The sequence below is a fragment of the Corvus hawaiiensis genome, chromosome 13 (assembly GCF_020740725.1).
Source record: "Corvus hawaiiensis isolate bCorHaw1 chromosome 13, bCorHaw1.pri.cur, whole genome shotgun sequence".
In the NCBI taxonomy this organism is placed as follows: Eukaryota; Metazoa; Chordata; class Aves; order Passeriformes; family Corvidae; genus Corvus; species Corvus hawaiiensis.
The window spans coordinates 3,462,186-3,486,611 of NC_063225.1; the positions used below are offsets into that span (position 1 = coordinate 3,462,186).

Here is a 24,426-nt window from a genome sequence, read left to right on the forward strand (position 1 = left end):
TGCGCGGCAGTGGATTGCCAGTTCCCACAGCTATTTTTAAGTAAGCTGCTTTGACAGTTTTAGAAATACTGCATGAAGTTAAATAATAATAATGATGTCAGTGTTTAGCCTCCGCACGCTGAAGAATAGCAGTGCTAGCAGTCCCTGCACAGAGCTACTGTACAACATGAAGGTCAGCATTGTGAAGCATGAAAAATTAACATACATAACTCTGTCACATGCACATGTTTTATTTGTCAAAAAGTATGTCTTGTGGGTCAGCCTTGTTAAAAATCCCAAGAAATCTTTTAAGAAGCAATCAACTCTTATGGTAAGACCCCATATATGATAAGCAAATCATATAGTTTTGTTAATTCTCTTAAGGATTCACTTCTGCAAGGACTGCTCACCTGCTTGAAGCTGAGCAGGTGCTCACCAGCACTTGTGGGCTGGGCACAGAGGGCTCAGGGCCGTGAGCTGCTGGGCTCAGGCCGTCAGTGCGTTTCCAGAGAGGAGGGGTTTTGGCTGTGTCTACTTTTGGCTACTTTTGCTAATGCTGCTGGCTCAGAAACAAGCAGCAGCAAACACAGCGACCTTGGGTTGGGCAGCTTACATTTCTGTTTGCAATTATAGCTATTTCTATGCCTTCTATGTGTATTTATATTAAAAGCAGTACACCTAGTGCCTTTCTCACAGATGAAACTAGCTGATACGTTTTAACTGGAAACGCTTTATTTGGGGATGTTGACTTCTTGGTGTTTTGATTGAAAGAATTTTATTTGTAAGCCTAATCAGTAACAAGAAAGCAGTTCACGTGCCTGTGTGTTGCACCCTGCATGAGAGGACCTTCAGAGCACTGAGAAATTCAGGCTGTAACACTCTCCTGCTGAAGGCTGCCGTGCAGTTTCTAGCAGCGATCAGAGGAGAGGCCCCAGGTTTTACACCTCGAGCCAAAGGGGCAGGTCCAAAACAACCACAGCACACCTCAGGCAATGCTTGTTGGCACCCAGCATCCCTGGTGCAGCTCCTCAGGCTTTGGGATAGCTCTATCCAGGGCCTCTTCCCAGGGAAACAAACCCAGCGCCGTCGGGCTGTCACAGGACGTGCTGGCTCACAAACAGGTATTTGAGCCTCTGGATGTTACTTCTGATGTCTTTAAAGAAACTTTGAATACATTCAAGGTGAATTTAATGACCTCCTGTTATCCCGAAAAGGCAAAGTACAGAAAAAATAAAGATCTCACCTGCACTTGTATCTATTATGGTCAACTCATGTTAACAGAATGTTTTGCTTTAATACTTGACTTACATTAATACCTCACATTATTACACGTATGAAGCCAAATATGACGCTAACTTAGTTGCTTACAACCTCAAACCTTACTCCCAATACACATTCCAATAAATTTATTCTGTAAAAACAATACATTTTTTTTGTTTCCTTTTTGTTTTGTTTTGGTGTTTTTTTTTTTTTTTTTCCTTGTGGTTTTTTTTTTTTAATTTTTTACAGTAAACTCATCAACTACAAACCTTGAATACGCAAAAGATGTTCCAAGGACAAGCATAACAAGGATTGATAAAACCAGACTAAATATGTTTTCACAATAAAAGCTGGCATAAAAATAAATAAAAATCTCTATTATCACAATAGCAACAATAATGTACACAGAGTAATGGATTTGGAATGCTTACTTACTAGTCTAGTTCTATTTCCAAAAGGAAAAAAAAAGCCAGAATGACAGCATCCTTTTTTAAGCCTTTCATTATTTAAAATTGATGTTTTGTTTTGGTTTCCCATAGGGCTGTATATCACAGTAAGCTTAAAAATGGAAAGCATCCAAATGAATGATTTCAAATTGTGTTGGCATTGGAAAAATCCTTGTATTAATCTAAAGAAACACAAAAAGACTTTCACTAACTCCACATATAGGAACTAAGTCAGATAGTGTACATTACATCATGGTTTGGAGAAGTATTAAGAGTATAACTAGCTAGGTACTTCTAATAAGGAAAGGTATTTTATTACATTATTGAACTTGGCGGTGATCTCAACTGAAGAAGAATTTTTCTTTTATGTTGTAAACTGATCAAAACCCAAGAGAGTATGGATATAGGAAAATTTAAAATTATGTTTGTATGTGGAAGATATTGTAGCATCATATGGAGGGGACTCATTTCTAAGATTTAGTTGTGTTTTAAAAATGTTGATTTAGAATGATATAATTTGGAGTTGTGCCTTTTCTGTCTAGAAAAGGAATCTAAAACATGTTCAAGTATGCGATATCTTCATAAACCTCAGCCACTGGAAAAGGGCAACTTCATGCAACCAAATAATATGAAAATCAAAAAGTAACCCTTAGAAAAAAGGGTAAAAATGTCATTTCTGCAAACACAACAGATAGGAATGTGAATAATGTGCATACAAACTGGGATGCTGTTGATGGTACTAATGAACAGATGTGGTGACTCATATCAAATCCAAGAATATTAGACAACCAAACATGTAACCTTCTTGTGTTTTCCCTTAATATTCAGCAGTCATTATGTTGGTTAAGTCTGAAAGAGAAAGAGAAAAAAATCACATTTAATGTAAGAAATAACATGCTGCATCAAACTTTATACAAGTGGTATCATATTTCAACACTTCAAAGTCACAGGTACAAGTAACCACCTGGTTGGTTCAAACAATTTTTTTTCTAGAGAAAACTGCTTGGTTACATCAATTAAACATCACTACAAAATATTAAAGAGCACAGATGAAAAGTAGACATTTAGGGCTGTATTCAGTAAGCAGCTCCAGTGATGTACACGGGTGGGTTTTTTCCCCCCAGTCACTCCATTACAAATCTTGTAGCACACTTCAGGCACAGCCAAATTTTGGTTTTTTCCACTGCATTAAATCACTGATGGGCTTCATGCAGCAGCTCAGGCACTGCTGCATTCCTGGATGTCCTGCCACAAGAACACTCTCTTGTTCAAACACACGAAAGCTTAGCAAGCATGAGCAAAGATAAACATTTTCATTGCTAAGGGATCCAAACGCTGCTTCTGAAAAGGAAACAGTTTGGCTCCAGTTCACTGTAAGGTGATGACAGAAAAGGAAGGAACTCCCACTTCCACGGCGAGTCAAGGTCATCTCTTGCTTTCCCTGACATTAGTGGGATCAGGATCAGACAGTCCTGGCATGATCACGGCAAGTGTCTACAAGTCTCGGTTTTCCTCCAATTGAACAGAGAGGGCAAAACTCACCTGATGGCCCTGGGGCACGTTACTTTAGGCAGTAATGTGACAGCATGCAGTGCACCATGCCTACCCACCCCTGGCCAAGGCACCCCTTCTCCTACAATGCTGCAGTATTTCCCTGTGTTTGGTCAGTGCAGTTCTCTCCTGTGACAGGTGGTTTGTGCAGAGTAAAGATGGAAACCTGTGCTTTCCTTGTGGGAGGCCCTGCTACATCCTGACTAACGACACACAATCAGGGGTTATTACCAAGTGCTCAGGCATGCAGCGATGGTTTACAGGAACTGCCTGAGCCCTGACTCCCCCAAAAGGTGCAACCATGTGCTGCTCATCCAGCACACTGCACTCCAGAAACCTCTCTCCTGTTTCAGAATCAGTGAGATCATACTTAGAGATGCTTTGGAGATGTGGCTTTGTGTTCCCTTCCCTTCAGACATGGACACCCATTAAAACAACTACACGTGATCAGTCACTCAAACCCTTCCTTCTGCTAAGGTTCTCATGGCAGCTGCTGCCCAGCCCAGACGGGGAGGGTGGGAGGTAACACAATTGCTTCCTATGCTGTAATTCTCAGATCCAGTACAGAAAGCTGTCCTTTTGGAGTATGAAACCTTTGCAATTCCTAACCACAATTCCCTTCCGGGCTATGTCCAGAAGACTGGGTAGGCATCATTCTTACATGGGGTGCTGGGAATATTAATACTCCTCCTCCATACTGTCTCACAGATACAGCTGCTGGGCCACAGTGTGGCATGGGAGGCACAACAAAGAGACAGAGAATGCAAATTATCCTCTAGGGTTGTCACAGTTCCCAGTGCCATCTTCCAGCACGGCACACGTTTTGTCTCCTGGGGGCACTGCCAGGTGCCCCAGAAGCAGAGAGCCCCATGGGCAGCGGGGCTGCTCAGGCCTCGCTGCCGGCCCTGCCCTGCAGCAGCCGCTGAGCGGGGATGCGGCAGAGCTGAGCACACGCCGGGGTCTCCATGGTTTCACGTCTCTTCAGAAACAGATCAACTCTCATCATCTTTGTTTGAACAAGTCTCTCAGCTTAACTGCAAGCTATGGTACAACGTGTGCCGTGCTGCCCAGCGCTACTGCACACAAAGGAAAGAGCACAGGATCTGACTGATCCGAGTGCAAAGTTTCTGTTATCGATGACAGCACAGAGAAAACAGAGCAGGGAACAAAACTAAATCCACAAACTGCCGTCTTTTTCTCTGGCACTGAAAATTTCTTCCTTAACAGTGTCTGGCAACTAATTCAGCCATCCTATACTTTAAAACTGCATGGGCAGAAGGATAATTATTTACTTGATCTGCACAATAGTCGTTATTCCATGTTGGTTTGAGGTCAAAATGGTTACAGGATTCGATGCACACAGAGCTGCAAATATTTCATCTATACTGGCTGCTTTAATCTCAGCTTGCATTCAGACATTTATATTTCTCCTGAGTTATGTCCCATGTCCTTAGCCAGCAGTGCTGTTATCCTGAGCTACTGGAAGGCAGCAGACAACACAACTCTTTACACCATATACTACGCCACTATTTGATTTTTACATAGAAATTTTTACTGTGCAATAGTTATATACATTCTTACAAATGTAATCTTTAGCTTTGAAGGCTAGATTTTCGCTTGCCTCAAATTGAAGAAAAAAAAATCAGACAGAAAAACATACTCTGTTTTCATTTTTTGTACAAAATGCTTTTACATTGAACCGAGCCCTAAATGCTATGCTTTCAATGCTGATAACCCCCCAAACCTGATATGCAGACTGAACAATGTTATTCTTGGTAAGCAAAGAAGAGCAAAGGAATGAACCATCTCAAAAACACATCAGAAGGACACAGTGAACCTGTGTTTCTCTGGCCAGTTTGGCCATTAAACTTGTACTTCACAGCAGTAACTGGGATTGTTGCTACCCCACAAGAACATCACAACAAAAAAGCCTGGACACAGGCTGTTTTAAATATGTTCTCCCAAATGCAATGGTATCAGATGGCAATAATTCTGGACCAGATTTTGATCCCCTTATTCATGCTGGCACTTGCCTCCACAAATAGATCCACTGACTTGGTAGCTGATTGTCAGTGTGAGTGAAAGGATCACAGTCCTTTATTCCATTTTAATATTCAGGCTGTACCAGGAGCAAGAAAATGTATTTCATTTCCAGCAAATTTATTCTTCTCTGGAGACAGTAAAACCATTTGCCCCCTGCACTTGTATGCCAAGCGAATGCCTCCTTTTCCCACACACTGCCCAGACTGTCACTAAAAGAGTGCATACCAAAAGGAAAACTTGCCACATACCCTCTGTGCCAACCCTGACATTCAAACACTCTCTAATAAGGCCAGAACCCCAGCCAGATCTCAAACATCAGTACGTGGCCATCCAGAGAGTAAAAGTAAAAAGCAGTTTAGGTGTTCAGTTATAAAGATTCAGAGTTATGCCAGCCAAGAACTAAAGACACAAGTCACCAGAGATTTAAATGTGGAATGTAAATCTGCTGCCATGAATTCACTGATTTATGAGCTAATTTAATACCATGAAAGTAAACAACATAGAGCCATGAATATCTTTCCATCAGAAAATTCTCTTTATGAGGTATTCTGAGAAAGCCAAAACAATTTAGTATTTAACAGCAGAAAAAAGTCCTGGTGAGATTCTGTGACCAAAGATTTGAGCAAACTCTGGGATGGGCTGTCTTAGCTAATATACTATTAGTTAATTAATATTGGATGATTAACCCCTAGGGTTCAGGCTCTGCATCTTTCTGGGGAAGGAATCAGCCAAAGAACAGCAGTTAGGGAAAGAGCTTGAGAAACAGGTAGTGACAGGACACAATTACCAACTGTGGCTGAGACTGAGGAAATGTTTCTTTGTTGAGAGTGCCTGTAGTACTCAAGAATAGCTGAGAAACTAAGGGATGGAGATAAAAAAAAGAAAGCACCTTTGTCTACCCAAGGGATAAAAAGAAAATCACAAGTTGAGCCTTTGAACAGTATGAAATTGGCTGAAAAAAATATAATAGCTTTGAAAGTACTTTTATTTGCTCTGGGTTTGAGTCTTCAGGAAGCCATCACTTCGCATTTTCAAGCTTACCTCTACCACCTGGAGGTTAGAATTTTCATTAAAAAATATAGGGGAAGGTGCTCCTGCAATCATTTGACTTCGGCTGTTAGGCCTTCAAGAAGATCTCTGTAATGCTGAGGGTATGGGTGTGATTAAAAGGCAAGACTCCATCTGATCTGAGGAGGGGAGATGTGTCTTCAGCCTGCAGTCCAGGCATTCTAAAAGCTAATTACTACCTCATTATTAGTAGTCTTATTAAGAGAAAAGCTGCTTGTCTCCTTGAGGCAACACTTGCAATGGTCTGGGGCCTGGGAGGTGCAGAGTGAGGGGGCCAAAGGCGCTCCCAGCCCATGGGGAGCACCGTGGGTAGGGTGGCCAAGCCACATGAGCCTTCCAGAGGTGGCCCAGCCTCTATGAGCATGAAACACGCCTGCCCTTGAGATCAGGGCCCCGAAGCCTTGTTTTGCTTGTCTCTGCCTTCAGGGTATCTGGCTCTACACCTTATTTTGAGCCCTGGTTTGCACCCCGTGCCCGTTCCAGAGGGTCCTGGCGCCATCTCATGGACACACCATCGTCCTGGCATGGCCAATTTGGGGACAGCGGAGCAGTGGGTGCCGCACACCGCAGGGGAGGAAGCCCATCCTCTTCACACTGCGTGCTGCTGGCCCAGTGCTCTTCTCATGAGCCAACTGATTCTAAAGAGACCATTATCTTATCTATGGTGGTGTCTTTTAGCAGATCAAGACATTCTGAATTCATGTGTGTGAACAGAAGGATCATATCCCAACTCTGCAGGCACGTGTTGGTCTCTTTCAACCTTGCTTTCTACAGCAGAGAAGTCCAAGAGTGTGGGCCGGAGGAACTCAATGTCCTGCAGCAGAGCCCTGGTCTGGGTGTCCAGCAGGACGTGGCTGCAGTGTCCAGCAGGATGTGGCTGCAGTGTCCAGCAGGACGTGGCTGCAGTGTCCAGCAGGACAGCTGGCCCTGTGCCCCAGCTTGCCAATCCGGACATGTTGAGGGACTGGCTGTTTAACACCAACTGAAAAAGAACCTGCTGCTCTTTCCCCAAGTGCCCTGTGTCTTCTGAAGGCAGACCTAAAAAGACACCCGGTCTGGCTCTGAGGAGCAGCAGGAGATGGAGTGTCCCCTCCTGGTCCTCGAAGAGAATTGCACTACTGACAAAAGCTCAATGAAACGCGAAGAGATTCACGCGTGAAATGATGATTTTGCAGCAGAAATGCCCAAGGTGAAATATGTGGACCAGGATTTGAACTCTTCCAAACTTATCAGTGCTTTTACTTCAAGCTGCCCTTAAAACCATATTCCCCTTGTCTTTTGAATCCATATTACTGAAACTCCACCTTTTCCAAAATGTTAGAAACATCCAAGATCCAGTAACAGACTGGTTGCTCAAGTGTGAGTTCAAGGCTACGTGCTGGGGCTGCAGAAGTCAGAGCAGAGCCACCTCCCCACATGGGTATGACAGTGCTGACTGTGAATATTTCTTCGAGTTGATGCTGGCAGGAAGGACAAGACTGTTGACAGTATTTCAGTATTTCAGCACAGAGGCTGAAATACCTGCAATACTAAAAGTTCTGAGAAGCACCTCGATGTTGTAGCATGCTGGACTCTACCTCCCAAGCATGTCACAAGCACGTCACACACAGAAGAAAGAGCCATATGAATGTTAACAGCCACAAAGCCAACATCCTGTGTGACTTTTTAGCCACTTAAGTCTGTGACTGACCTAATTCAGTAAGCATTTTGGCCTTACATGGAAAATGTGCCTGAAGTTCACAGGCACATCGTCTGTCACTGCCACAAACACGGGAAACACAGCAGGCCCTCCTGAAGCTCTCGCTACCTCAGATGCATCTTACGAACAGTTTTCTCACTCCAATACCTGTTTGAAGACATGGAAGTGTCACAGGGTTCACTAGGCAGAATGTGGGCCACACTCCTCAGCCCCAGCCTCTGACACTCTGTGGGTGAGGGGCTGGGAGGGCACAGCCAGGCAGTGTCTCCTTGCATCAGTCTCTGGCTCGAGCCAGCAGCTTGTTCAGAGTGAATGGGAGACACTCAGGGCACATTTTCCTCGTGACCCCATGAGCCACCTATCAAAGTCTTTACACAGCAGAGTCACAAAACAAATACACTGCACTGCAGAGAGACACGGGGAAAGGAAGCTCTGGGAGGAGTCTTTTAGCAGGAGACAACAGCAGCTCCCCAGAGGTTGTGTTTTGTGAGAAAGGGCTGAGGCTGAGCACGCAGCTGGGTGCTAAGACACCTCAGCAGTGTCAGATGAGAGCCTGTGCTGGCTGGCCTCCTCTCACACCTGGGGATTCGTGTCACTCAGCTCCTGCAACAGCCCAGCCCGGCTGCTGCCCACGTGGCAGAGCCTTGGCATGGGAACTGCACAAGGACTGGTTCTGAGTCGGAGCAGAGAGGCTTGTGCTGCTCCAAAGGCTCAGAAATAGCAGGGGCTGTTAAGGCTGGCTGAGTAACCAGTTGCCATGCTAATCCCCCTGCCCAGCAGCCTTCCTGTCTCGTTGTTGTGGTCACAACAAAGTAATATTGATATGAACACACAACTGACACAAACACACAAGGAGATTGTATGAAGCTGCTCTGGAGCCGACTGTATATCCTGTCCTGGGAAGGTCATAGCCAGGGCAGCATCTGCCCTGGAACCCGCAGTGTGCAGTCTGTAATGTGCACACAAACCCTCACGAGCTCCCAAGGAGACAGTGGGACTGCACAAATTAAACAAGTGTGAAAGGGTAAGCAGGCTCCCCCTGTTAGTGAGCCAACATGCATTATGCAAACAGTCTGATTCTGCTCTCACATCAATTTTGCATCATTCCAGCTCATGGTTTCCAGTAGCTCCTCTCAGCTGGCATCTATGCAAGTGTCGGAACAAAAATAATGTTCTTTTCTCTTTCAGTTGTTTCTCTAGAGTAAAATTTGTACCAGCGCAGGCACCAAGTCCATGTTTCTGTTCTAGACATATTCTGAGCACTGAAATGTAACCCAAGAAGGTGGCATGTGGTACACACAGGTCCCCCCTGGCTCCAAAGCCCCCCGGGAGCAAACTGCATGGGAAGTGAATGATAGGAACAGAAGATTACCCCTTCACTGGTTTTCTGCAAATCTGAAGAAGTGTTTCTTGTGTCATTGCCTGCATCCCCAGCATCAGAGCTGCTCTTATTTTCTTCCTCTTTGCAGTCCTTATCATCTTCATCTCCAGGAGATTTCCGTGACTGCTTGGAGGATTTCTAAAATGATCAACAACAAAGTAAAAATTAAAACCCGAGCTTCAGCCATAGAAACACACTTCTGAAATGTATGTGGAATGCTGTCTGATCATGCAGTTCCCCATTCAAGGTGAAGACTGGGGAGGATATGTGGGGTGAAAAGCTTTTTTCAGGTGAAGTAGCTGGAGTTACTGCCACCAATGAAGGAAATTTCTGTGAAATTCTGTGTTCAGCACAGTTTGGCAGCTCAATTGACTGAAAGACAGACACAGTAATAGGAGCTGGGTATTAGTGTTGGGTCACCTGTAGGTTTTGTTAGTTAATGAAACAGATGGTGCCAGCTTGACAAAAGTTTTGATTGAACACAGAGATGTAAAATGAGACTAACATTAGCAGAGCTGCTTTCCATACTTTTTTTTAGCGCTGTCAGCTTTAATATATTAACACTAGAGCCATGTGGAACCAATACATCTTTTCTGCTCCCTTTATGTTATGCAATTCTACAGTACAAAAGGATAAATTGTGGCATTAAGCCACCATTTTCCTAATCCTCTGTTTGCCCAGAGTCTTCTGGAAAGAAGATGGTAGACCAGACCTGAATTTCTAATGTAAAACACACAAAGGGGGTGAAATTACTTAATACATTTTGTTCAGTGGATCAACCACAAAAATTCACACTCTTCCCCCAAACTGAGCCTGGATCAGATTGTTTGCTTGCTTCTTCTCATTTCAGTTAGTTTTCACTTTCAGAGAAGAATAACATGAATGTGAATAAATTGACTCTGCCACACTTTCCACATTTTTTCAGGCAATGTACAGTCCTGGAGGCACACACAGCACCAGAGGAAGTGACTATAATGTTGCTCCCCTTCACCCAGGTGACAAGTGAGAAGTCTATCTGAACCCAAAGGTGTCACTTCTCAGGGGATTTTGTCCACCAGCAATTGTGAGACAGACACTCTCTGAGCTTCCTGATCTACACTGTTACTGAAGACATTAACAGGGCTGGTAGGTACTACAGTGCAGGTCTTTTATCTACAAATTGAGCACCCTACTCCCTGCTTAATGAATTAGTTCTTCCTCCATCCTATTCTGTATCCTAGACTGAAGTGTTTTACCCTCAGCTACAAGAGGAGCAGCAGAGCACATCTGACCCTCCCAGATCTTTCAGCATCTGGGGTATTCTGGGAGAGGGAATCTTGAATTCTCCTGGACAGGAGCCAAACCTGAACTCACGACTCTCAGGAGGCACACTCCTAAGGCTTCTTTTTCCTTCATGGGGAGAGGCCTATCTAAGATGATCAAACCTATCAATCCATCTTTGCATGGGTTTTCTCTCCAGCCCTTCTGATCTCCCTCCCATAGTTTCACCTTCCTCTCAGTGTGTGGGCACTCGAACAGGGCAGAGAATTCCAACTGCTGTCTCACCAGGGCTGTCTACAGAGTAAGAGCACTTCCCTTTGCCCATTTGAACACCACTGTTATGGTACTGGAATCAAACGCTAAAGGAGGAAGGACAGATTTCCATGAGGTGAACATTATTCCAATTATAAATGCACATGGGTAACAATAGAAATACTCAGAAGATAACCTTTGAAGTGTAGGATTTTTTCCGTTTTGAGCCGGCTTTTTCATTCTTTCTTTTTCCTTTTCCATCCTCTTCTACCCGATCGCCTTCCTCCTCACTGCTGGCATCTGCTGTATTTCCTCCTTCTCCTTCAGTTTCTGATGAGCTCTGTTGCTGAATTGCCTTTAAAATAACAACAACAATAATAACATAAACAATAAAAATATCACTAATGCCTAGTACTTGATTTTTGTTCTGCATTGAAGGTAGAAATACTGGAAATGGACAGCTTACACTTTAATAGTCAGGAAGAGCTCAGGTTATTCTTGCAATTATCAGGAAAAAAGGCTGCAAAGGCAATTTTCTCAGTCACCACTTGAACTCAGTTATCAGATGCAGATTCTGGGATAGCATGTTCTGAAGGGTTTACACAGAAACAGAAGATCTGATACTAAAAATGTGTTTGCTGGAGGAGAACTAAGAGCTGCTCAGTGGAAAGACCTGTCTTGCTCTACTTTGGGAAAAACTACTAAAACTTTTAGCCTTTGTCCGCAATAGGAGAGAGTTTTTTGTGAGAGAAGATGGCTGTTGCACTCCCCTCAAAGGGCAAGATCTCAGTGTTTTGGAAAGGCAAACCCTGACCAGCAGGCTGAGCACTCTTTGACAGCCCATCTCCCACAGACTATTCACTGGTTTTTTTTAAAATCCCCAAGTGTATGCAAAACATGTGTAGGGCTGAAAATATGAAACAGGAACTGAGAGAGGCCGCAGCTTTTCTGCAGGTGGTCTGTATCTCTGGCTTGTAGGGTTTTGTGATAATAATGTAATAGGTGTTTGCCTTCTTTTGGAGGTGATTCCTGCCTTCAAAGGACCACATTTTTTTAATGAGAAAAGTTCTTTGTTTTATACAGCCCACCAACTACTCTTCTCTCCCTCCAGCTTCACTGACTTTCTGCTCTGGAGACCCAACAGGGAGAGCTGTTGTACAGCAGCAACTGTCTCGTAACAGCAGCTTAACCCTCCACCTCCTCACTCCTCTCAGCTTTGGCACTGTGTGTTATACATTACCAATGTAAAAATCAAAAGTGCAGTGACCTTAAGGTCTGTGTAAAATACACGGAGCCTGATATAAAATAAACAACAGAAAGAAGAAGTCAGAAATTATTCATGTTTGTACAGGAGTAAATAAAACCACCCATTTTTAATTCAACTAAATCTGTTGCAGAATTTTCCACTTCACCACCCCAGAATATCATAGAAAGCAAAAGGCTCTGCAGTATGATTAAAGTTCCATTTGTCACAGAGTGTGAGACCACAGTTGTCTTTACACTACACAGTTAATAAAGCTGTGAAACTTTCTTGCTCCATCAAAACCAGAACCTTCCACATCACTCTTAAAATGTCCACTTTGACACGAAGTCAAAGAAGAAAACAAGAAAGATAAGGAGGAATAGGTGTGAAAGTCATTTACCTGATATCCAGTAAACTTTACTCCAGGGTTGTTTTCTATTTCCCACAGGCCTTCATTAAATCCTTTTCGCTTGTTCGATTTCCCAAACTTATCTTTATATTCTTTATATGGGAAAAGGTCTTTGGGCCCCAGGAACGCACTGCATTTTAACAGAGGTAACATTCAAAAAAGGACTTAAAACTCTCCTCTTGAAAAAAATTAAAACATCAACAGTGCAAATGTTTTCCCTATTCTTCTGCTCATTCCACAATTTCTTTTCTAGTTTTATTTATTTATTTACTTGTCACACTGGCTTTGAATTACTGCTGTGAGCCTGATTTCATGGATTGGCTCATCATCCTGATGTTTGATGTAGTAAAATCATGCTGGGTATCTCTAGAAACAACTAAAACATCTCTATTCTATTAACTACTGCTGGGAACTGGCAAGAGCAGTTGAAACAGTTTATGAAAGGGATTATATGATGTCATTGCTTGCGACAGCAAGGGACCAAACTTCCAATCCCAGTGTTACAAATCCAGAAAGGCCTAAAAATGCCACATGAAAAGTCAAAGCATGTAAGGAGTGCCTAGGACCTGTGAGTCAAACTTTATCCGTTGTACTTTGGGATAGGAAAAGCAGTGGCATTTGTTATTATCTATACTGCCAGTAAGCCCAGGAGATGCTTTCTTGGAATTAGCCCCCCCCATACCAAATTCTGTACAAACACAATAAAAATGCTCTTTCCCAAAAATCTTATAATTTCATATAAGACAAAAAACAATGGGCGAATATAGGCAGATGAGTAATACAAGGAAACAATGAGACACACAGGGTGCCTGTGGCCAAATAGTTTTTTAGACAGCACAGCAAAGGAGGGATTTTGTGCTCTGCTGCTGCCTAAGTCAGCTACGCACTGGGCCAACTAATTTCAGGCACAGGCACCATAATGCAGGGAAAAATAATTATATAAAAAAAGAAGAATGATGATTTATCCTGCATTTTCTACACACATTACAGTAAAACTCTAACTTCTTAAGTCTTAAACTGAAGAATGCATAACTTTCTTTTCATTGGGTATCTCTATCTACTGTATTCTGCAGCGTGACATTGAGACTGTAATCACAAGTTAAATTAAAACAATGAAGGCAAAAAGACCCCTTCATTCCCACATGTAAAGATTCTGTGTCATCAATGACCAGAGCTCAGCAAGTCCCAGTGTCCTTCACCATAATCACTGTCCTACTTTCCTGATGATCTTTGCAATTAATGTTAACTCTCTGGTCTCCCTTACTGTGGGACTGTGGAGCTCCACCATGTCCCACACATTTATTGTTGTAACCTCACCACGACATTGGGAATCTGCCCCTTTTTTGCAGATGGGCTTCTGAGGCACAAAGATTTGTCCAAGGTTAAACTCAAACTGATAGCAGAGTACAGAGGAAAAACCAGCTCTCTTCAGTCCCAGTCTAATACCTTAATCACAGGATCATATTTCTTCCTTTCTGTAATCATTATTTCAGATTAATGCCTGATTTATGCCCAGCATTTATGAATGTGCAAAGTTCCATTCACTTAAATCATCCCACTGGCCAAGAAGTTTGCCAGTGCAGAGCCAACTGGTTGCTAAAGGCATCAGATGACAAGTCCCTGAGGAAAGAGCTTCCTTCTAACTCCACGTGAGGCAGCATGGGATCCACGCTCAGTTGGATACTGAGAAATATCTTAATTATATAATTACAAACATAATGCATTTCTACCTGCAAGCCAAACAGTGATCTCTAAACCAAGAGATGTCATGTTAATATTAAATGCTACAGTAGAGCAAGAGATCTGAATAAATTATGTTATCTCTGCTTTTGCTAATACTAGGAGACGTCTTCTTGCTGTCAAAAATACAAACAAACAGTTCTAACACAAATAACAAAGGAAAACTGTACGAAACTTACTGTGAGCTACCTTAACTTAGCTCAGCAGTAATGTATGGAAATGTTCCTACAGCCTTTTATGTACAGTAAACACTGAAAAACTGTCTACATCTTTGTTTGAAATACATTCATTGCCACTGGGAGAGTGTAAGTTTCTGCTGCTCTGCTATAAAACTAAGGAGCAGCAATCCACAGATCATTTTTAACAGTTAGGCTTTTACATTTATAGGGTAGGAACTACAAACTGTTTTCCTGTTTCAGATGATACAGTGAGATCATGAGCTCACAAAATCCAAAGCAAAAGAGATTATCAGTTTGGGATTCATTCATTTTGGAATAAAAGTGGTCAGTTTTTTCTTAAATGGTTCTCAAAAATAACGTTTCCATTAAAAAAAAATTACATTTTGGTTTCTGATTTGAAAGCATCATAAGTTTATTTGAACTTTACTCTTTTCAGATTATTTTGTGACAGTAGTAGTAGACCACAATACATCAAAACATCAGGTTGTTTCATTTCAGCAATGGGAAGAAATATTTTAACTAAAGAGAGGCTATTATGAACTTATTAAAGCAGAAACTGCCTTTAAAGATTTTTTTTTTTTAATAAAATGTGATGTATGAGCTATGGAACTTACCATATTCTGGAATAATAGTAAAATTCAAAAATAAACAATAAATTTTTAATAAAGCTTCAAACCTCTAACATTGAATTCAAAATATCATCAGAATTTCATTTTTTCCAGTTTTAAAGGAATTCTAGAAAACATGTTACCTGCAAATGGGGAAGGAAAAGTTTTAAAATGAAAATATTTCATGCAAAATGGAATGTGACCTATTTTTTTAGCTACCTCAGAGACAGAGACATGTACATTATAATCTTGAAACTCTGTACTTTGTAGCATTATGACGAGACCTAACTTACCTCTTGTGCTCTGATTCCCTTCTCTCCCTATCAGCTCAGCCAGCTCAGTTCTTCTATCACTTCTGTGAGCTCCATCCTACAATATCCCCAGCACAAATCTCCCAGGAATGCACATATTTTAAAGCTCTGTGAGGACTGCCTGAGACTCTGGGGTCTGCTTCCTTTCAGATCACAAACTCCCACGAGAGTTCTCACACAGGACACGAGCTCAAACATGTCCAAACACAAGAGCCTGATCTCTGCTATCATGGACATCCAAGTAAAAAATGTTTGCCCCTGCCTCTGAATTCAGGGCTTTTTCAGACCCTTTAATAAATCCATGCCAGTATGTTTCTTTACAGGAAACACAGGCTTTTATGTTTAGCTCATGATAGACAATGAAGGCAGCAGCATTCCCAACTACTTTCAGTTTTCACTCCCATTTGTTAATACAAATGAGTTGGGCTTGTAGGACCTCTCTCTAGGCTCCCAATGGCTTCAGTCAGGATTTGCTCCAATGCAATCAGAGGAGATGATGTTAGCTGCAGTAGAAAAAGACATTTTCAAAGGAAGAGGTCACGTTCATTCACTTACGTTTCATGAGTCCCAAAAAAGAAGATGGGGTATTTATTTGCTGGAGGCTTCACGGCTCCTTCAGGAAGTTCATCAATCTGTAAGACAGAGAAAGCAGTGGAAAAAAGATTATTCCCATAAGTGGTGTCCCTCATCCAAGAATCCTTACCAAACCATGGAAGTGCTAGCACAGGTATCCTGCAGCCCTGGGAGGTCCCACTGCGTGCTGGGGTGGGGAAGGGAAGACAGCTGCTGGTTTTTCAGGCAGGCAGGTCATACAGAGTCAGCATATGACTGAAACACTACAGGGAGACAACAGAAGACCCAGGAGCACACACAAAGTTTTAATGATTTCATGGGCATTATAACACACAAAGGCAATAAAATCAAGTCTGCTTAATTTAAGTGTTAACTTCAGATGCTGCCTCATCAAAGGCATCGAAGCCCAGAGGGTAATCCCGCCTGTCTCACACAGCCACCTCAATAACTTCTGCAGCAAATGGGGAACAGATGGCATCTCTGAGACTGCAGCTGGAACACTGGACCATCCCCCAGTGGTGCTTCCAGTGGTGATGGTGCTACACAGTGCAAAATGTGTAATGCACGCCAGGGAGGAGGGCCAGGGACTCTTCTTCCCCTGCAACACCCTGATAGCTGGCTTTGGTTACCACTCTCCTCTCTACCCTCTCCTTTCACATTTTACCCCTGGCCTCATATTTCTCAGGATACAGCTGCAGAGCAGTGACAGGAGGGATGCTGAGGGTGTTCTCCCGAGACAGAGCTGGTATTGGAACAAAGCCCTCAGGCTGAGCAGTGCCCAGACTCTTTCTCCTAATGTCTGAGTGAGAGCATTGGTTGTGAGGCAGGAGGTGAGGCCCAGGACTTAATCTTGTCCATGTCTAATTTTGTAGTCCTCTGCAACAGAAATAAGAGAGTCCAGGTGCCTACCCACATAAACCAGAAACACAGCACAGCTTTAAATAAGATCTAAGAGCCTGACTTCCCAGAAATGGCACTTATGAGCATATGTGGGTGTGTGAAATTAAGTGTCCAGAGAACTCTCTGGCTAAGAGCGAGCCTAATGAATCTAGATATCTACAGGGCAGCACCAGTGAGCAGGTGAATGGCTTGGTGCCTGGTCTAAGGCAACTCAGTCTCAACATAAGCATATCAAATCCTGCCAAATGTCACTGCAACTGAGAGGGAAGTGCTGACATAACAATGCTATACAAAATCTGCTCCTCAGCAGAGCACTGGGATGGAACCTGCATGTTTTCACTCAGGAGGCCAGACCCACATGTGCTTTCCTTCTCTTTTCTTGCTGAAGGACCCCTAACACTGAATTCTTACTGACTAATAAGCACCAGATTGTTTTCAAAGGATGTTCTCTTTCACAGTAAAGCATCTGCTTGGCTATGTACCTCTCAAAGGAGCATGAGCTTTTGTAAGAATTCAAACCCTTTTGGTCTTTCTGCAAGGACACCTCTTGGGGATGGAGAAATGAGAGCCACGTGTGGAACTGTAACATCACAGGACTCCTTTCTGTAAAAGAAATGGATGCCTATCTTTTAGGTGGAACGTTCTCTGAAGCTGCACCAAAATCTGGAGATCCGAGAGCACTTCCAAACCACTCCCTGTCTCCTTCCTGCAGTGCAACTCAGGGGTGTGGATGGTGGGGCTCTGGCACACTGGGTCATATGTCACCATGCACCCACTGCCCAGCACAGTCTGCAGGAGACAATTCAGGATTGTCACAGGTGTCACATGCCTTGTGGGCACACAGCAATTACCCACTTCCCGTACTTAGCAAAGCTAATAATTTGATAAATAAAAGGAGAAGCTATTATTTAAATGCACATAGAAGGAAGATACACACTGGTGGAGGATGAACACGTGCATTTACTTTTATCTCAGTTGTGTGTAAGAAGGAACTGAAACAACATGACAGGCTTCTTGGTGCCCTCTTTATCATCAGGAGTACCTAGAAGAAAAGCTGCCAAAGATACTACTTTAGAGCTCATCATTTTCTGACATTAACTAGTTGTTTTTTAAGAAAGTGCCCACAATGTTGCTATTTGCTCACAATTCATTATTAAAATACAGGTATTAGACTTATAATAAGAGTGATAAAAAGACTGCAGGGAAAAACCACTGCAACTCCCTTTCTAAACTTTTAGCAAGCCAGGGAGATATTGCATGTCTGCAAAACATTTTATGCTTCCTTAAAGATGGAAGTATCTACATGTCAGAGCAAAAAAGGCTGTGCTGGCAGTTTACCAAGTACAGGAAGGGGTAACACACCTCAACTGTCTGGATGCCATAGCCATCCTCCTCTTTATTGCGACAAGGAAGATGTCCAGATACCAGACCCCAGAAAAATGTGGACTCCTTTGACTGAGACAAACAGAGTCTGCTGGGACTCGAGTGCAAATCTCATTTGGCCACTTGAAATGCGGCGCCAGCTCTGGGCTGCATTACAGAGCAGCACAGCCCAGTTACTGCCTCAGCCCTCTCAGAATCTCTCATGAAATAAAGTAAACAGCTGTAAATGATCAGTAAAGGAGGGGAATGAAGACATGCTTAGTAGGGAATGCTGATCAGAAGGGACTGGGGATCTTACATCACACAACGAGCTGTGCTCCAAAGCAGTGAGGATCTCCTAAGCAATATCCCAAGTGGAGTTAAGCCTTCTGTCTTATTCCCAGCACTTAATACTGTTAGCTAAGGAGCAGCACCAAATCAACAAAGGAGAGAACACACATCTGTCACGCAGCTCACCTGCTCCTCATTTTGTGGCATATTTCTTTATTCATCCAAGTATCCCTTCTGACTACGTATCATCACAGGAAACCATAAAAAAGCTTTTCATAGCTTTTGGGAGTTGGCATACACATACAAACACATGCAGTATAAATCTGCACCAAACAGCTCAAGGAGAGACTGTTAATGCTCCCACTCTAACATTTCACTCTGCAGCTCAGGTCAAGACTTTCCCTGCCTTCACTGATGTTGCTGTGAGCTCCCCAGCTCTGGGGCTTATGTTGCTAGTACTGTAACAAGGTTGGATATAAAGTGACAGTGTTATCTTAGGGCCATTGAACTCCGTGGCAAAAACTCCAGGGAATTTAGTGAAGGATGAGACCCTCTCTGCCACTAGGAAAGATCTCTCCCCGTTTTACCTGTTTCACACAAATCCCTGCATTAGAGACTGTGAGAGGTGAGCTTTGCCCAGTGTCCCTATTCCCAGTAAAGCAACCTTAGCCCTCTGTGAATGTGGAGTCCCTAAGTGCTTATTTAGCTGCAGAACAACCCTGGCACTCCATGATGATTGCTGCTGTTTTGTTGTAGCAGAAAGCAAGCAGTACAAGCAACCATACTGCAATCTCCTGCTGCTGCACTCAGTCACAATTTATTCCCGTTCTACAGGATGTTTTGGTTAAACATGCTGCAGATTTGGATCCGATATTTTTCCCCATATCAGCAAGATCAAAGACAGAGAGAGAGGGAGGGAGAGAGGGAGAGAAAGAGAGTGAGCGCATGAGCACAAGAGTGAGAAAAGCATCGCTGCCTTGAACCAGGAACAAAAGAGGGAAGAGCACCCATACTGGAACACAGTGTTGTAGTCACAGAAACCTCACTAATGACTAAAGCATCTGTCTATCAGAGAGCCAGACTGCGACTGCGTTTTGCTCCTGGAAGGAAACAAACAGATTCTAAAGCACCTGCTGTAACCTGCAATCAAACAGGAGCTCCATCCCCGCCTGAGCCAGAGCAGAGAGTGGGCTGGAGCTTGCTGCCACAGAAATCAGTGTGAGCAGCGCATGGCGTGCAAATCTGATACATGCATCAGCAACACCATGGGCAGCCGCTTCAATTATGGCTAAAATTAAAGCAGGTGGTTTCAGATTTCGAGTTTTATCCCCTTAGCTCCCGTTGCTGTCATCTGCTTAATGAATAACAATTGCTTTCTTTTTGCACAACCTCAGCAGAGCTGCACTGCCCGGCATTTGTTTGCCAACCAACCAGCAGAGCTTTAAAGATGTAACTGAGGTTTTTTCCAGTAAACAAATGCCAGGCTTCTAGGGTCAAGAACACTGAACAGAAAATTCACCTTGGTCCTCTCAAACCAGAGCAGGGCTTTATCAAACAGTGTTGCTAGTGACTACCAACGTGGAGGCAAGAAATCTGTCAGGATCCTTACACTGTAGTTTACAGGCTAGGATGTGTATGCAGCAGAGTATTTTGCTCTCGATGGTGCTGAGCAATTGCTGACTTCTCAGGGAGTATTTCCCACTGCCTGTCACAGGGTGGGTTTGGCAGCACTCACACTGCAGTGCTCCCTTCCCGCTTGCCACGAGGTTGGGCACCCTGGGGAGCGAGGCGCTGGCTGGGTGGGCTGGACTGGCGCTGCAGAGCCAGAGCCCAGCGAGAAGGACAACAACAGTGGCTCACAGCAGCACAAATCATCCCCGTGCCTGGCTGTGGGATAACGTGGCATGTTCCTGACAGGCAGAGGAGCTCGCTGGGAGGGCTGGTGCAGAAACAGAGGAAGCTGCACCCCCTCCCGGGTGTTCTGCTCTGCAGAGCTCTACATTCCCTGCAAAATGGGAAACATGTCTCTGCGAGACACGAAGAGAGAGGCACGCTTTGTCTCTGCTGTGCTGTGCACAGCCGCTTTGGGGAGGCTGATGTTACTGCAGCGGCGAGGAAGAGGCAGCTCTGCCCACCAAGGCGGAAGGGCATCCCTGAGGCACCTCCTTCCAGCTGCAGGGGCAGCAGGTGTCATGTTTTATGGCATCACGGAACCTCTGTGCTGTGGATAAGCTGCCGTTCAGAAGCAGGAATTCCAGGCTGTCAGGGTGGCTTTCGACCAGACTCTGTCCTGTTGCATTCCAACGGAATTTTACACTGAAATAAAAAAGGTATTATGCAAAAATACCTTTCAGGTCCCCATTTACAGAAAAAAGAAACTTCACATCAGCATGCGGAGATGCTTATTTGGGCACCCACAAGAACAAGTCCTTTTATTTTGCAGAAAGAGGGAATTAAAACTGCAGAGCAGTAATCACTGATTGTTTTGACATAGTGTAAATGCCTTTGATTGGCAAAAGCACACAGAACCATTGCTGAGATCAGTATCTCCCACTGAAATCCCTGGAGTCACTGCACGGCAGTCGAGTAAAGGCCTATAGTATTTGCTGGAAAGTGGTTCAAGTTGCTTATTATTGCCCAACACATGCAAGCAGCTTGATCTTTTACAGTTAGCTTATTAGCAGAACTCTAGATGGATAAAAGCAATACTCTTCAAAATCCATTATTAAAATAGGATATTTTGCTTTACTACAACATTTTTATTCCAATGGATTTATTATGCTTTTTAATAGCTAATGCTACTGGGAGTCAGCAGTATAGCAGTATCTTTTCTAAACCATTATTTAAAATACTGTTCTGTAAGATGTAAAATATTAATTTTTTTTTTCCCCTAGAGGATCCTAAAATGTAAAAAAAAAAAAAAAATCCAACCTGCTTCAAGCTAAAAACTGTGACTCAAATTCCATAGTACTTAAATTGAAGAGCAATCCAACTAAAGCTGATTGCAGACTGCTGACTTCTTCTCTCATGTCTCAGAACTGGTATTTGAAGCAGAGCACTACTCCCCAATGTACATCACATACCTGAACTCCTAGGGTGGAATGCTGGCATATGCACTTTTTCACCCATTAAAAAAGATAACCCTGTGAAGGGTGAGACTAGAAGCAGAATCCAACTTAATAAGGTAGAATTGCACAGCTACAAAAGTAAAAATTAAAAAAAGTCTCTGGGCATGGAAGAGTGCCACCAGCAAAAACAAAAAGCAAAACAAGATTAAAACCAGCAGAGCATACTTTTGAGCACTGCTGAAAATGGCTGAAGGGTATCCTGCAGACAGCCAGAAATGACAATATAAAGACATCAATCCTCCCTTTTTTTTCTGTGCATGCTCAGGACCTCAACAAGATAGAAGACAATGAAGGGTTAGTTGGAGTCCAAACAATGCTGGCAGCAATGTCTCCCTAGGAAAGATCAGCAGTCTTGCAGCTGAGTTCAGCCCCTTTACATCCCTAATTAGCAGCATATTTTGAAGACAGAAAGTTGAAATACACTTTCTGCAGAGCTGCTTTAATCTCCAATATGAAAACGGGGCCAGAGCTTAGTTCTGCGTGACTGGTATCTGGATGCATGACTTTGTAGATAACTGATCCATTCATGTGATTCAAGTCCTCTCTGCACTCTTGGGGCTGGTGGACAGAAGACTGTCAGAGGAGGAGACCCGGGGGATACAAAGACAAGTCTTCTCTCTGCCACTGGCCCCTGGGATGACCTTGGCCACAAGAATCTCTGCATCTCCTTCAGTCTCACTTTTATGAATGGGGACTATGGGACTGTTCTCCTTATAAAGCACTTGAGGTCCACGGCTAAAATGAGAGGAATTCCCAGTAACACGTACTTCCAGCTCTTGTCAGAGTTGGACTTCAGGTTACCAAACTGTAATCCTGCCAAGGAGCACACCCCAAAGTCAGGCTGCTGCAGAGATGCTCTGTTTTCTCCAAATGAAGTGCTTCCCTGCTACTGTGAATGAAGCAGTGGTGCTACCACTAGGATTCTTTTTTTCCCAGTCTGTTCCCTAAGGAAAGAAAAGGATTTGATCACACTATTTTCAGTCTGACTCTTACCTGCAATAACTCAGGGACACACCAGACAATTTTGCCAACCAGACAAAAGGAGAAAGGCCAGAGAGATATTAAGTTTCCCCATGTTTTGTGATAAATAGGCTGTCCAACAGAAGATGGGCAGACAAGTAGTCCATATGCTGAGAGACAGCTGGCAATGCAGGCTGAATCAAAACATCAGACACTAGGAAATCCACACAAAAGCAAGCCAGAGAAAAATAAACTTCTTAACTTTCATGGCTCACAAAATTACTTTTTATTTGTGTATGGGTAGGGAGAGCTTGTTTATTTTTAACAAATATTGCCAGCTGTGAGGCATTTAGCATTTACTTTTCCTCCCTTTAAGCACAGTGAAGGCTTGGTTCTCCTTTATCTGAATTATTCCTCAGATACCAAAATATTGTTTGCAATGTACATCCACCAAAGCAAATCAGAGTGAGCCCACTAACACCAAATGAAAGCAGTTTCTAATGACAAAATTTGGTTACCCTACTTTACCATCTTACCACAAATATTTTTGTCTTGAAATATACAAGTGTGCAAGAAATGCTCATACAACAGTGTTTAGAAGACATACAGCAAATAAAAATTAATTAACCAGTCAAGACATCAATAAGTGAGAAATTTTAGGGACTGGACATTCACAAACATTGTATTTCTGTTCTCCCACTCTCTTCTTAAAAGCCAAAGGGACATGGAAACTCACACAGTCTTCCTCCCCAAAGTGTTCAGATAAACCCTGCCACCTTCTGTATCTCATCTGCTCCAAGGAGTGCATGGGTGATACAAGAACTCTTTAGACCGAGGAATATCTTTTTGCCTTCCAATATTTACACTAGAATGTTACTATTTCATTGATTGGTTTTAAGGAAGAATGTTATATTCATGAGGTAGGATTTTTTTTGCCAGTTAACTTGATCAAAACACTTCCAATTAGATGCAGCCTGCCTAGAGTGTTGACATTTGGTCAAATACAACTGAATTTATACTTTAAGCTCATTTGTTCCACCCAAAGCCCCATATTCCACTGTCCAATCTTTTATTAAAAGAAGTGTTGCTAGTCCTTACCCTCCCATCAGCACACTTAAAGCCAAAAGGTAAGCAAATTTCCAGAAGACTGCGTTCTCCTAGACTTGGCTGGCTTAATTTACCATTTCTTTTCCAGTATCGTTTTCTACCCCAAAAAGTCAGTTGAAAAAAATGGTATTTACGCAATATTCCCAGGCTGAAGAATACAGAGCATCCCTGTGCAGTATTTGGTCCAGCTTCCCAAAAAATACACAAAACCCTGACACTACAACTTGTGGCTAAGATTGCTTTGGGTAAGGAAACGTGACTGATGGAGAACATAACCCTCCAGTTTGTGACAGGGTGGACACACACATACCAGAGACAAAGAAAGGAACAATCTGCTTCACTTACTGCAGCCCCCAGCTCATGCTAGGGAGGATTCAAGCTTGAGACTCTGGAGATTCCACTGTTATCTGGGCTTTTGGGTACAGAAAACCCTCCTGCTTGTCTCCTCTGTGACCTGTTTTCTTACCATCAGTTGCAGCTAAGGGATATAACATCAGGGGCCTGAAACACTCCTTGCCACTGAACAAGTGCCTGCATACAAAAAATGCTTACTGTTACTTGGGAAAAGAACACAAAATCTTTGTCCCTTGAAAACACAGAGCACTTTTAGTATCCTGCAGCCCTCTGAGGTTCAGGAGCAGCAGCAGAGACGAGACTACGAGTGTCCTACCAGTCC

The 24,426-nt window shown here is 43.2% G+C and overlaps 1 protein-coding gene across 1 annotated transcript in view; it reads right to left on the minus strand.

The window, feature by feature from the left end:
- Window positions 1-214: 214 nt before the first annotated feature.
- HDGFL3 (HDGF like 3) overlaps window positions 215-24,426 on the minus strand; it is a 38,340-nt gene continuing 14,128 nt past the window's right edge. Inside the window, exons 2-6 of the mRNA XM_048317785.1 lie at window positions 15,985-16,061; window positions 12,583-12,721; window positions 11,136-11,294; window positions 9,419-9,565; window positions 215-2,534 (exon numbers count right to left, since the gene is read on the minus strand). Coding sequence (XP_048173742.1) covers window positions 2,529-2,534; window positions 9,419-9,565; window positions 11,136-11,294; window positions 12,583-12,721; window positions 15,985-16,061 — 528 coding nt within the window. The 3' untranslated portion in view covers window positions 215-2,528. The remainder of the gene's footprint in view (window positions 2,535-9,418; window positions 9,566-11,135; window positions 11,295-12,582; window positions 12,722-15,984; window positions 16,062-24,426) is intronic.